Source organism: Thamnophis elegans, chromosome 2 (genome assembly GCF_009769535.1).
Source record: "Thamnophis elegans isolate rThaEle1 chromosome 2, rThaEle1.pri, whole genome shotgun sequence".
Classification (NCBI taxonomy): domain Eukaryota; kingdom Metazoa; phylum Chordata; class Lepidosauria; order Squamata; family Colubridae; genus Thamnophis; species Thamnophis elegans.
Genome location: NC_045542.1, coordinates 121,220,695 through 121,233,150, shown reverse-complemented (window position 1 = coordinate 121,233,150; position 12,456 = coordinate 121,220,695). Strand labels below are relative to the sequence as shown.

General features: G+C 36.8%; 1 protein-coding gene across 1 annotated transcript in view; it reads right to left on the bottom strand.

The window, feature by feature from the left end:
- C2H3orf20 (chromosome 2 C3orf20 homolog) overlaps nucleotides 1–12,456 on the bottom strand; it is a 64,829-nt gene that overhangs the window by 25,189 nt on the left and 27,184 nt on the right. Inside the window, exons 10-12 of the mRNA XM_032208743.1 lie at nucleotides 11,888–12,083; nucleotides 7,702–8,014; nucleotides 6,154–6,261 (exon numbers count right to left, since the gene is read on the bottom strand). Of these exons, the coding sequence (XP_032064634.1) occupies nucleotides 6,154–6,261; nucleotides 7,702–8,014; nucleotides 11,888–12,083 (617 nt within the window). The remainder of the gene's footprint in view (nucleotides 1–6,153; nucleotides 6,262–7,701; nucleotides 8,015–11,887; nucleotides 12,084–12,456) is intronic.

Genomic DNA, 12,456 nt, shown 5'->3' with positions numbered 1-12,456 from the left:
CTTAATTGGAAGATGAGAGTGATTTTAACACTCGAGGATAAAAAATCAATAACATGTGTTATGCTGATAACACTACTGTGAAATGAAAATATGCTGCTAACTCTGTAATGAAAATTAAAGAACATAGCGAAAAAAGGGATTGAATTAAAATATATAGAAGGCCAACTAATCTAAACAGATACGCAACCAGCCTCAGAATTGTTCATGAGAATATTAAAGTGATGAATAGTTTTTACCATTTACAATTCACTATAAACAGTAAAGGAACCAGCACTCAAGATATATGAAATAGAGTAACACTTGATAAGATAGCAGTGAAGGCCTTGGAAAACATATTCAAACACCAGGATGTGGCCGTACCTACAAAAATCCGAATCATGCAGATCATGGTATTTCCATGACCCTATATAGAAGTGAAAGCCAGACTTGAAGAAGCAGGATAGAAAATTATTAATGTTTTTGAACTTTGGTGTTGGATAATACTTCTAACAATACCTGGACAGGTAAGGAAATAAATATATAATTAAAAAAATCACTCCAGAATTTTTATTCAAGGGATGTATGACCAGGATCAGGGTATCATATTTTGGATAGTAAGTGAAGGTGTTTAATAGCTCTTTGGAGAAGTCTATAAATCTGAGAAAGATGGAAGGACAAAAAAGAAGAGGACAATCAGCAACAAGGTAGATGGAGTCAATTACAGTGGCAATGGCTACACTGTTAGAAGACCTCAAAGGACCAAGTTGGAGAAAGATCATACTAGAGAAAATATATCTATGTGATCCCTAACAGTTGACACTGATATGACAACACATAATCAAAGTTACTGTAGTCAATCTTTATGTGTTTGGATTTCTCTCTTGAAAGAGTTCGAGTTGACATTTAGAGGAAGAAAAGGGAAGCTGAAATGCCTGATTACCCCATAGGGAAATTATATTTTCATCTTACTGATTTTTTTTGTGCCAATAACATTGCTGGAGTCACTTTATGAATTGTCAAAGGTGTAGATGGGGGATGATACAAGGAAGCAACTTAACTGTGTTTGAGGAATTGACATATTTACCAAACTTTTTATTACTGAAGATATATCTCCAAATTGTTTAAATGCTTGGAAATTCTGCTTTTGTGTAAGCAGGTTGTAACTTTATAACTCATTTTTAAAAGAGTTTAACTATGATTTGGGTTTAATATTGTTTGGCATTAAGGATTTTTATGACATTAGCAGAAGAAAAAATCTAGGATTTATGGTATGCATGTCTCTCTGTGTTTAAATAATAAATAACTACATTTTAATTCATAGAAAAGCACTTTCAGTCCAAAGCAATTTTAACTAGGAGTATCTCCTCAACACATTACCAGGAGTTATTTCCATGTAAGCATGCAGGCTGTTAGTTAATTTTGCCCACTGTAGAAAGCAGAATTGTTCTTCTAAGTTTAAATGATTACTATTGCTTGCTAGTGGCTATTCCAACAGCCTGAACAGAACACCATGTGTTTCAATGGCTGAACAAGCAATCATTGGTTAACATCAAGGGACAGATGTCTTGACTTTTGCAAAATCAGCACTGATGAACCTTGAGTTTGCAACTAACTTTGCTCAGTTCAAGATCATTTGAAAATCCCTTTGTGCAGCAGTTTTGCTCTCAAACCAGACACTGCATCATTATTTTGATCACCTTGTAGGATGCTTGTGTAGTTTTCAGCAGAATGATTTATTATTCTCTGAATGCTAAAGTCTGCTAGAGCCAGCAAGGCAACCTCTCATAAGCTGGCTAGCTTGCTGGTATGCCTATTGATATATAGTGAACAGAAATTAATTAATCTGCCATAATTAATTTGTTGCTGTGTACTATGGTTGGCAATTGACTCTGTGTACTTAATTTATGGATAAAGATATTACCAGTAACTGCTTTCACTATTTTTTAAATGCAGGATGGACAAATTTAAGTCCATGATACACTCAGTAAGTTTTTGAAGTGACTTTTTTTCCAGTTAATGCTAATTATAACCATAAGCAACGGTTATATGCAATATTTTGAATATGATTGGGCAGAGTTCAGATTTGTTAATTCGATTTTGTTTTATGTTAGACTGCCAGAAAACATAATAAAGAAATAAATTAGATTCCCAAAGATTTCTATCCTTTCACAGACAAAACTATTCTAGGTACTTCCATGGTATTTTAATTTCAGCAGCACGCCTACTATTGTTGAACAACTGGATGTTAGATGTGCTTGCTAATCTATGTCATATCCCAGCTGGATTTTTCTCCACACCTAAATGGCCTTCTAAACATTTAATACATGCTATTTTCATATCAAGACTACACTCACCAGACAAGAAAAGTCCTTCACTCTCACATCTTTAGAAAGATATTTTCACTAAAAACCATGAAAGATAATATAGAACCTTGTGTTGCTAGCCTTACCTCCACATTATTAATTGTCCCTGTCACATACACTATTATGGCTGAATTTCCATATGTTAATATTTATTTAAAAATCAAGTCACATATTTCAAAAAAAGATATGTAAATAAGGGGTCCTTAGTACTCTCTGAGGTTGCTTGTTTTCTTGCAGACGTTTCATTACCTTAACTAAGTAACATCATCAGTGCTAATAAGGAGTGCTGTTCGCTGTCAGTTTATATTCTGGTGACTTGCCCATCAGTGTTCGTGGTGGTGGTCTTGTAAAGAAACAGGCTAAACTCTTAAAAAGCTGTTGCAGTTGAAAATTCAAGGTAATTAAAAGCTAACTAAATTAAATTGGGAAATGGGACTACAGGCATCTATGAAAAAGCTGAAAAATAACACTGTCAGTAGAAATATAAAAGTAACCCACCATGAAATTCTATGGAAGCAGATTTTTAAGGACTGGCAGAATGAACTCTAATGTATATTGGACAGCCACAGCACTGAATGGATCCAGTAGCATTTGTTTTTCTTTTTTAGTAAAAAAAATTCTCGCTAGAAAAAAAATGTGTAAAAAAAGCCTAGAAAGCATAAATTTCTGAAAGCTGCTTTCAAAAACATATCTTGGGAGTGAAAAAATGTAAGATGTAAAATAATAGTAATAAAAATATGTGTTAAATTATGCATTAAAAAGTTAAGAGCTAAAACTTATATAAAAAATAATAAGTGTTAGGGAAAGTCACACACTAAACTTCCATAAGGTAAACTGGATAAATGTGGATTTAAAAAGGAGCTGATAAATAATGACCTTCATAGGTCTAGATGTTATTTTAATATAATCCTTGCAATATTTAATTCTGAAAGTGAAATCCATCTGTACATTTTATAATTTGATCTATTAGTTTCTTTCCAAATAGGTGTGAGGGTTGTTGTTGTTTTGCTAAAATAAACAGAAACAGATTAACAGTTGAAAGGGACCTTGTAGGTCATCTAGTCCAACCTCCATCCCCGCCCAAGCAGGAGACCCTACACCATTTCTGACAGATGGCAGTCCAATCTCTTCTTGAAAGCCTTCCGTGATGAAGCTCCCACAACTTGCAAAGACAAGCTGTTCCATTGGTTAATTGTTCTCGCTGTCAGAAAATGTGTCCTTATTTCTAGGTTGATTCTCCTTGTTCAGTTTCCATCCATTATTCCTTGTCTGGCCTTCGGGTACCTTGGAAAATAGCTTGACCCTATATAACAGTTCTTTCAAGGAACACAAACCCTTTCCTCATTTTCACAAATATCAGCTGTATATCCCTCATAACATTTCAATACCAAGTGGTACCCAATAGCTTCTGATATGCTGAAAGTAAAATGCTGTTTCTACAGCATCAGAATCCTTAGAAATGCTGAATATGCCCTACCCAAGGCATTGCCCCTCCAGACTGAGGGATTCACAGGCAATTAAAAAAAAAGCAGTACTGGAACACAAAAAGACTGTGTTCACTAGAACTCTCTGTTTTATCTGAGTAGGTGCCTCTGTCAATGAATGTGAACCATGAATAACTCCCTTTGTGTGCCAAAGACCCTAAAATAAGTTTAATGTACTCCAGGCATAACTAGAACCCTGTATTATTTAGCACAACTGTGTGATTTTGGCACATGGCATGAGATTTGGGGCAGTGAATAGGATTCCAATCTCAGACATTCACTTACTGCATGTTTATATATATGAAGAAGACCTTTTCTTGATGCTTCAATTTTCCTGTAGTTTAAACTGAGATCAGGATGTTAATTTCACAGATCAGGAAAATAGATTAAATCAGAAAGAGACTGAGAATTAAGTCTTTTCTTAAAAAGGAAATAAATAAGTCAAATTTTTCACAACTTATTTGTGAATGTTATTATAAACCTAGTTAAAAGTCTGTAGAGATTCTCAGTCATCCAGGTCATGGTTGTCCTAAAGGTGCTTTTTCAGGAAACAACTGGATTTCCTTGTTTTTTTCTTTTGAAGATGTTTTGTTTCTCATCCAAGAAGCTTGTTTAGCTCTAAGATGATTAGAGCTTTAAAAGCTGAAGAAGCTTCTTGGATGAGAAGCAGTGATGGGTTGCAGGCAGTACGCCCTGGTACGGGCATACCGGTGCCTGCCCGTAGCACTGGATACCGTTCCGGTACGGTGCTCCAGAGCGCCCACCTGCCTGCCCGTTGTCCTTACCTGTCCTTAAAGTCTTCGGTGCTTCCGCACACGGCTTATACATTGCCTAAACGATGCTCCACCAAGTAGCTGGAGCGTCACAGAGGCGTCGCTGAAGGGTAAGTCACATGTGCATGCTACGTGCGTGTGTGCACACGCTGTGCACGTTCATGTGGAGGATGCTGGGCCCCGTTGCAACCGTACTGGCTGCAACGGAATCCGGAACCCACCATTGATGAGAAGCGAAATGTCTTCAAAAAAACAAGAAACTCTAGTTGCCTCCTGAAAAAGCACCTTTGGGATAAACCTGGTTAATTAACAATATTGAATCAGTGAGACAAATGTATCATCATATGGAATTATTTTTTTAAATTTAATCACAAAAAACATGACCTGTCTAAATGTTAATTGCAACATCAGAGAAGTTTTGTTGAGACTTTGGAGTAAAGGAATAAAGGGAAATTTCTTCACACTCACCAACCCCTTGTTCCCAAAGTTAACTACAATTCTCCATGTGTTTTCTTTATAACAAAAGAAGTATTGCATACTATTGTCAGAAATGCAATTAGTGTCTGCCTCAGCAAGAGAGTACAGCACCTGACTGACTTTGTCTAGATAGTAATTTTAAAGAGCTGAACCAAGATTGAGCTTGGTTAATTCTTGCCCAACAGGATATCAGAAAATCTCTGAAAACTAGACCAGGAAGTTTAAAAAAAACATCCCAGAAGAATTCTTTTTTACCATTTAAGAAAGCAGCCAAGGTGCTGTTTGTTGCTTTGAGCCTACATGGTAGTAATAAGGACAGTACAGGAGAATTATTTCTATACACTTGTTGCACCTGTGACATAATAGTCAGAAGCATTTAGATAAGCCCAGACTCTATTAGCAAAAACCTGGCCAGAAGGTCAGTCAATAAAGCATATTCATATCACTTGAACCTGCTCTGAGCTGCAATCTCAAGTTTTGTTTCTTAAATTGTGGCTCTCAAGAGTGGACAGGTTTGAAGAAATCTCTGCCACATGTAAACCTCATCATTGCTCACCTGGTTGATTCAAACTGCCAGAAAGGGAACAAATATCCAAGTCTAGACAGTAGAGTTTAAAGTTAAAGAAATATATTTGGCTGTTTCTATCACTGTCCATTCGCAGAATGCATGGTACTTTCTCAATGTTTTAGACTCTCAACACTCATATCTTCTGATCAGCACATGCAGTTGTGGATTATAAAGTTATCTGGAGAGTATCGGGTTATGGAAAATTGCCGAGGTGGCGCAGTGGTTAAATGCAGCACTGCAGGCTACTGCTAGATCAGCAGTTCAGCGGTTCAAATCTCACCGGCACAGGGTTGACTCAGCCTTCCATCCTTCCGAGGTGGGTAAAATGAGGACCCGGATTGTTGGGGGCAATATGCTGACTCTCTGTAAACCGCTTAGAGAGGGCTGAAAGCCCTATGAAGCGGTATATAAGTCTACTGCTATTGCTATTGCCTCAATGCATTATTAGGAAAGAATGAAATGAAATGAAAAGGTCAATAGGCTTTGCAAGAAACCCATCAGATACTTGCCACCACCATTCCAGGAACGACACCATGTTTCTGCACCAGAAGAGGAGGCGTTTTATTCAGTGGATTCTCTAGATCATATTTCAGGAAACGGTAGGAATCATGCTTGCTCTGTAAAGGCAGTAAATTATTATATCATTTTATGGAAATGTCCTGTGTGCTTGTCTCATAAACATTTTTTCTCAAATGGAGAAACAATGCTTCACTATGCAGACAGGGTGAATTGGATATTGCTAAAGCTCTTTCTGATTACAGGTGGGAGACTTATTTTTCTGTCTCCATCACCTCAGTCAAAACTTGTCAATTTACATTCTGGCTGTGTGCATGGTCAGAACCTAAAACTGGTGGAAGTGGATAGTTTGTCAAATCTAAAGTCCATGGATACCGAATCCTTTTTTCACTGTATTCCTATGTGAGAAATTAAGATGGCAGCTAAAACTAGTTGCCAGACCAAAAGTTAAAGCTATGGAAAAAGAACCCCAAAAATAAAAACAAAAACATGGATACAATTAAAATCCCAGATTGCCCATCATTTTTCCTCTTAAAAAAACAGAAGCTGAGGTCAGATGTCTGAAATAAACATAAAAAGTAACTGGAGATAATTATCTCATCTGCCCTTAAAATATAATCTTTTTGTTATGTTAATGTATTTTAAGAGGATGATGAAATTCTCTGGGGAGACATCTATAACTGTTTAATGACCATAACAGCTAAATTAAACTTTGATATTCAGAACAAATATAAACCCCAAGATCCTGAGTTCAAACAAGAGTCAGCAAAAATGGCCACTGTCAGAAAAAAAATGGTGGAGCAGATAATTCTTGCCTTCATCTGCTAAGTCAATTCTACTTTAATTAACAGTAATAACAAGATATTTATAATATATAATTTACAACAAATCCCACCAATTTTGTTTTGTGGGGAAAAAAACCAAATGAGAAAATGGATTCAGTGGAGGAGTGTATATTCCTTTTTTCATAATCTGACAGCTAATCAGATTTGTTGTGAATAAATTATGGAAATAAAATAAAATTCTGTGATTTAGTAATCTTTCATAATTTACAATGCAATATTATGAACATTTATTCCATGATAATTTCTGTCATGGCTGTTAAGATCTGGCTTATACTGTGTATGTAGTAAACAGCTGATCCTTTTATTTATTCTTGTTTTCTTTATTGTACACATACATGGCCTCAATCTGGGTTGAAACCATTGTAATTCAGATGGGAGAGACTGCTTTATCACATTTATTTTATTTTTGAAACTTTTTGCTCCTCCCACTGTCCATCTTACAGGAGTTAAAAGAAAACAAAATTCTCTACTAATGAAAAACAAATCATGTAAATTTGATTAAATAAATAAACAGGCTGCTTCTAATTCTTTTCCGAATCACAAAATAATAAGCCTGAGCCAAATTCTGTGATCAATGAATTCCCTACTCTTAAATTACTATTTCAGCTCCATAAAATAGAAATAGTGATTATGTAGCTAAGAAGTATGAACCTGCTTTGGGAAAACCCATGTATAAAGCATCAACATTTAGTTTACCTGAATACAAGGTGAGGGACGGCCATGCTGCAACTTTATGTACAGCTGTTCAACAGACCACTCAAAGAAAGGAGAGAAGGAATGTTTTTGTGGTGACAACACACATATCACAATGACTTGTTGAGGGTGTCTTGGGGCAGTGATAAACTTTTCAAATTCCAAATCTGTAATTAATGGGATTTTTACTACACATTTGCAACCTAAGCCGTCATTAGTTTTGGTCAGAACTTTGCGCAGCACAATTGGACACTCCATAGGAAAAATTGCCCACGGTTCAGGGGTAGGGCTTACATCTGGGCTCTCTTCTTTGGCTCTGTGTGAAGCAAGCAAAGAGGTTAGAAAGAAAAGAATGAGAAAAAAGGAATGGAAAATTAAACAGGTAGATAATATTTGAAGCACAAGACCTGGAAAGCACTCATGTCAATGCTGTGTGCATTTTTTAATTCTCTATTCAAAGTATTAATCCGTATTAGAGGTACAGTATATGTGGAACATAGTAAATGAAAAGCAGTTGGTATCTAGACTCTACTCAAATCTTACCTGGACCCTGATTTTTTTAGCTTCAAATTAGACCCCCCTCCTACTGACATTAAGACATCTACCATTCTTCTTACCTCTTCTGGTATTTTCTTTACAATGATTATCTGGCTAGTTAAGTGGGATTATGCAATGCTACATAGTCAAGAGGGATTTATAACAAAAGAAAGAGACATTGAAGCTTATATAGAGAAGATACTGGGACATTTGTTCTGTGCATTTGTTTTAGGAAAAAAATTAGGGAAAGAATCCTGTCATTTCACAAAATGCCTGTAAAAGACTAGCTTTGCTACAATGACTGTTTCGATGTACAGGTAGTTCTTGACTTATGATTAATCAAAATTATAACAGACTTCATACTTACTGTATGACCTAGATTTGAGATTCTGATGGCCAAGCCTCCCTGCTGCATGGTCACATGATCACATTTGGGTGCTTGGCAACCTGTCTGCATTGGCAGGCATTTGCCGCACCTTCCAGTCACATGACCACAATTTACAATGGGTTTTTTGGTCGGAAACCACAGTTTACTTTCAGTTTCTCACCAAAAATGCCCATTAGAAACAATGGATTCCTTAATAATAAATTCACTTCATGACTGCCACAAAATAAGGCATAGAATTGGCCATGGCCATGTGGTGACTTCCTTAATGACTGCCATGACTTTTGACCATAATTCCAGGCTCAATTATGGTAGTAAGTTGAGGACTACCTGTACTATAATGGAGGGTTACCTTTGAAAATAGACCAAATATATCAGTGGGTTCAGACCAGTGGTGGGTTTCAAATTTTTTTAGAACCTTTTCTGTAGGTGTGGCCTGCTTTGTGGGAGTGGCTTGCTGCCCATGTGACTGGGTGGGAGGGGCTTGCCAGCCATGTAACCGAGTAGGAGTGGTTTGGCAGTCATGTCACTGGGTGGGCGTGGCCAACTTGTAAAATGTGGTGAAACTCACTTAACAACGCTCGTGCTTAGCAACCAAAATGTTGTCTTAAAGCTGTCAAGTTACAAGACCCTTGCACTCCAACCTTTTAGAAAAAAAAACCAGGGATGTTCAAACTTGACAGCTTTAAAACTTTAAGGTTTAGATAGGACTCTTAGAGGCAGGCGGGGCAATTGGTGAGCCAGCCAATCAGTGAGCAGCGGGCAGGGCAAGTGTGGTGCAGACAGGCGGGGGGGGGGGAGCTGGAACCAGTTCTAAATGGCATGATAGATTTGTGGAACCTCTTCTATAGAAGAGGTTAGAACTGGCAGGAACCCACCCCTGGTTCAGACTCAGTCAATCAAATTTCTTTTCTACTGGAATCAAATTTCAGGTTATTAAATAGCTAGGACTACTCAATATGATATGAGCATATGCAACCCATATTTTCCATATGAACTTGCTGCCAAACTGTTTCCATGCTAAATTCAAAATGATGGTATTAATGTTTCAAGTCCTAAATGGTTGGACTTATATCCTTTAAAGTAATTCTTCCTTCTACAATAACTTTGGATATTTTACCCTGATGCCCATACTGAATAAGGGTAGCCATGGCTGACAGACAAGGCCTTATCTGTCTTTGAAATATTCTGCCCAATCAACATCAGACAAAGCTTTCCCTTTTCTTGATATTTTTTTAATATTAAGCTATTTTAGAGGTTTTTAAAATTGCTTTACTTTTATCAGTGCTTGTGTTGCTCATATTTTATATACTGGTCTTATTACTTTTCGGAATCTAATATAGACCCCAAGCAGTTATAAAATGATTGGATATAAAAACAGTTCTACCACTCACTAATTCAAGTCAAATTTTATAGTGATAATTATCAGCGAGAGGTAATGGATAGGTCATATTATGTTTAAGTTTTCACTATGACTTTATTTTTATAGTATTAAATTATTGTAACCATCCAGGGCATATTTATTATAAAGTGTAGCATAAAACATATTGCCCTTCAACCATACCACTCCAGTAATTACAAAAATAGTCATAGCTAAAAAAACAAAACTTATGCTCTTCCTGACCAATATCTTAGAACTGCCAGGCAGCTTTGGGGCTTACAAAAGGGAAATAAAAGTTATATGAGGCATTTCTAGGGAGAAAATGCCCTATAATTAGGATGCCATTAGTGCAAAGATTTGCTTAAACCCCGAAGACAACAACCACAACAGATTCACTCTTATCCACTCTTATCTTAAGCCACAACTCTGCCTTATTTTGGACTGCTTGCCAATGCACAATGACTTCAGAGCTAAACTGAACAGGGCACTTTTTATTTTTCTGAACACTGTCTCTTCTCTCTTTCCATTTTTAATTCAATGTGAGAAGCTGCCAGAGAAAAGGCAGATGAATCTAAATTAATTAAGAGCCGTGATGGTGCAGTGGTTAGAGTGCAGTATTGCAGGCTGTTTCTGATGACTGCGGGCTGCTTGCAATTTGCCAGTTCCAATCTCACCAGGCTCAAGGTTGACTCAGCCTTCCCTCCTTCTGAGGTTGGTAAAATGAGGATCCAAATTGTTGGGGGCGATATGCTGACTCTGTAAACTGCTTACAGAGGGCTGGAAAGCACTGTGAAGCAGTATATAAGTGCTATTGCTATTGCTATTAATGCCTTGCTGTAAAGTCAAAGGGTTGTATGTGGTCCTAAGTTCTAAGAAAATAGTTTGTAAAATTCTACTCTAGTATTTGTAGTTTCTTTTTATTTTCATTGATCTGATCTATCTAATTTGGAGTACTTATCCTCTTTTGAATTTGTCTACTTATACATTACAAGCTTAAGACCAGGATATGTTGCTGCTCTCAATTTTGCTTCAAAGGATAAAAAGATATTCCTTTTGCATAACATATACAATCAGATCAGAATTGGAAGATTTCTTCAATGTCCAGTGAATAGATAACATTTTCCACTATACTACGTAGCAGCAGGCTGGCTTAGAGGACAACATGCAGGTGATATAGAAATGACACATCTGTCTTTCAGCAGCTCACCATCATTTTGCAATTCAATGGCACTAATATCAATATGTATAACTTGAGTAAAGCAAAATATATATAGCTCGATCTGTTTGTCTATATGCCAGTTTGCTCAGAAACGTGGAAAGAAATAAAAAAAGAGGCTCAGCAGGAAGGATGGATCCAATTACAGTGAAAATGGGTAACTATTGAAAGAGTTAGGTCGGTGACAGATGATCTTACAGAAAATCTATGTGGCTGTTAAAATTCAACGGCAACTTGATGGCACGTAATCAAGGCAAGTTAGGTGCAGAAGTAAATAAAGCAGCAAGCCACAGGTACAAAGTAAGCAAGCACGGTCACCGTTGATATGTCTTCTGAGGAGCATGAAAAGCACCTGAAGTCCAGATGCACCTCTGAGACATTTTTAGTAACAACTGCAGAATCCAGCACTTTTGTCATTGAGACAAAAGCAGCATCTCACCATTGCAGTACAAACTTGCCCCCCCTCCCTTGTAAATGCCTGCCACATCAAGACACAAAAGGTACAAAAAGAATGGAACATCATGATGCTTCTTGTATTGTTTGGCCCTTGTCACCCTCTCAATTAGCCTTTTGTGATTGACTCCAGTGTTTCTTTTTTACAAGGAGCATATTGTTATCCCACCTATTTAATCTTGTTTTTTCAGAGAATTCCCTCCTCCAAAAGACTTACCGTGAGGGAGGCCTAAATTTTCTTTTAATTGGGCGATAACTAGTTGGCCTGACAGCTCGTTTCTCTTTTGGTTTTGAAGCTGAAGCCATAGCTTCTTCTCTTAGCTTTCGATTCCAGGTCTGTAGTGGCGAGTCTGCTTTTTTACACTTCACAGGTTGTGTACGAAACTCAGGTGGATAGTCTATGCAGCATATCCCTGCCAATCAACAGATCATCGGGCAGATTATCAAGATTATACTACATTTTAAAAATTATTGTAAAGGTAATAACAATCTGATAAAAATAACAATGGTAGCAATAATGATCAATTACTTTTTAAGATATACAGGGTAGTATAGAGGTTAGTAAAAGTAAATAATCCTTTGAATGTTATTACCACAAAAGATTGTTCTTTTAAAAGTCCTTCTCGGGCTTTCAAAGAATTTGATTGTGCTTTCTCTGATCTAAACTCATCTTGGCAAATAGTTAAGTACCATATTTTCCCAGCTATCTGAATACAAAAAAGTTAATTTTGTATAAATGTCTTCCTGGATATATACCTCTACATAACAATATATACCTATATATAA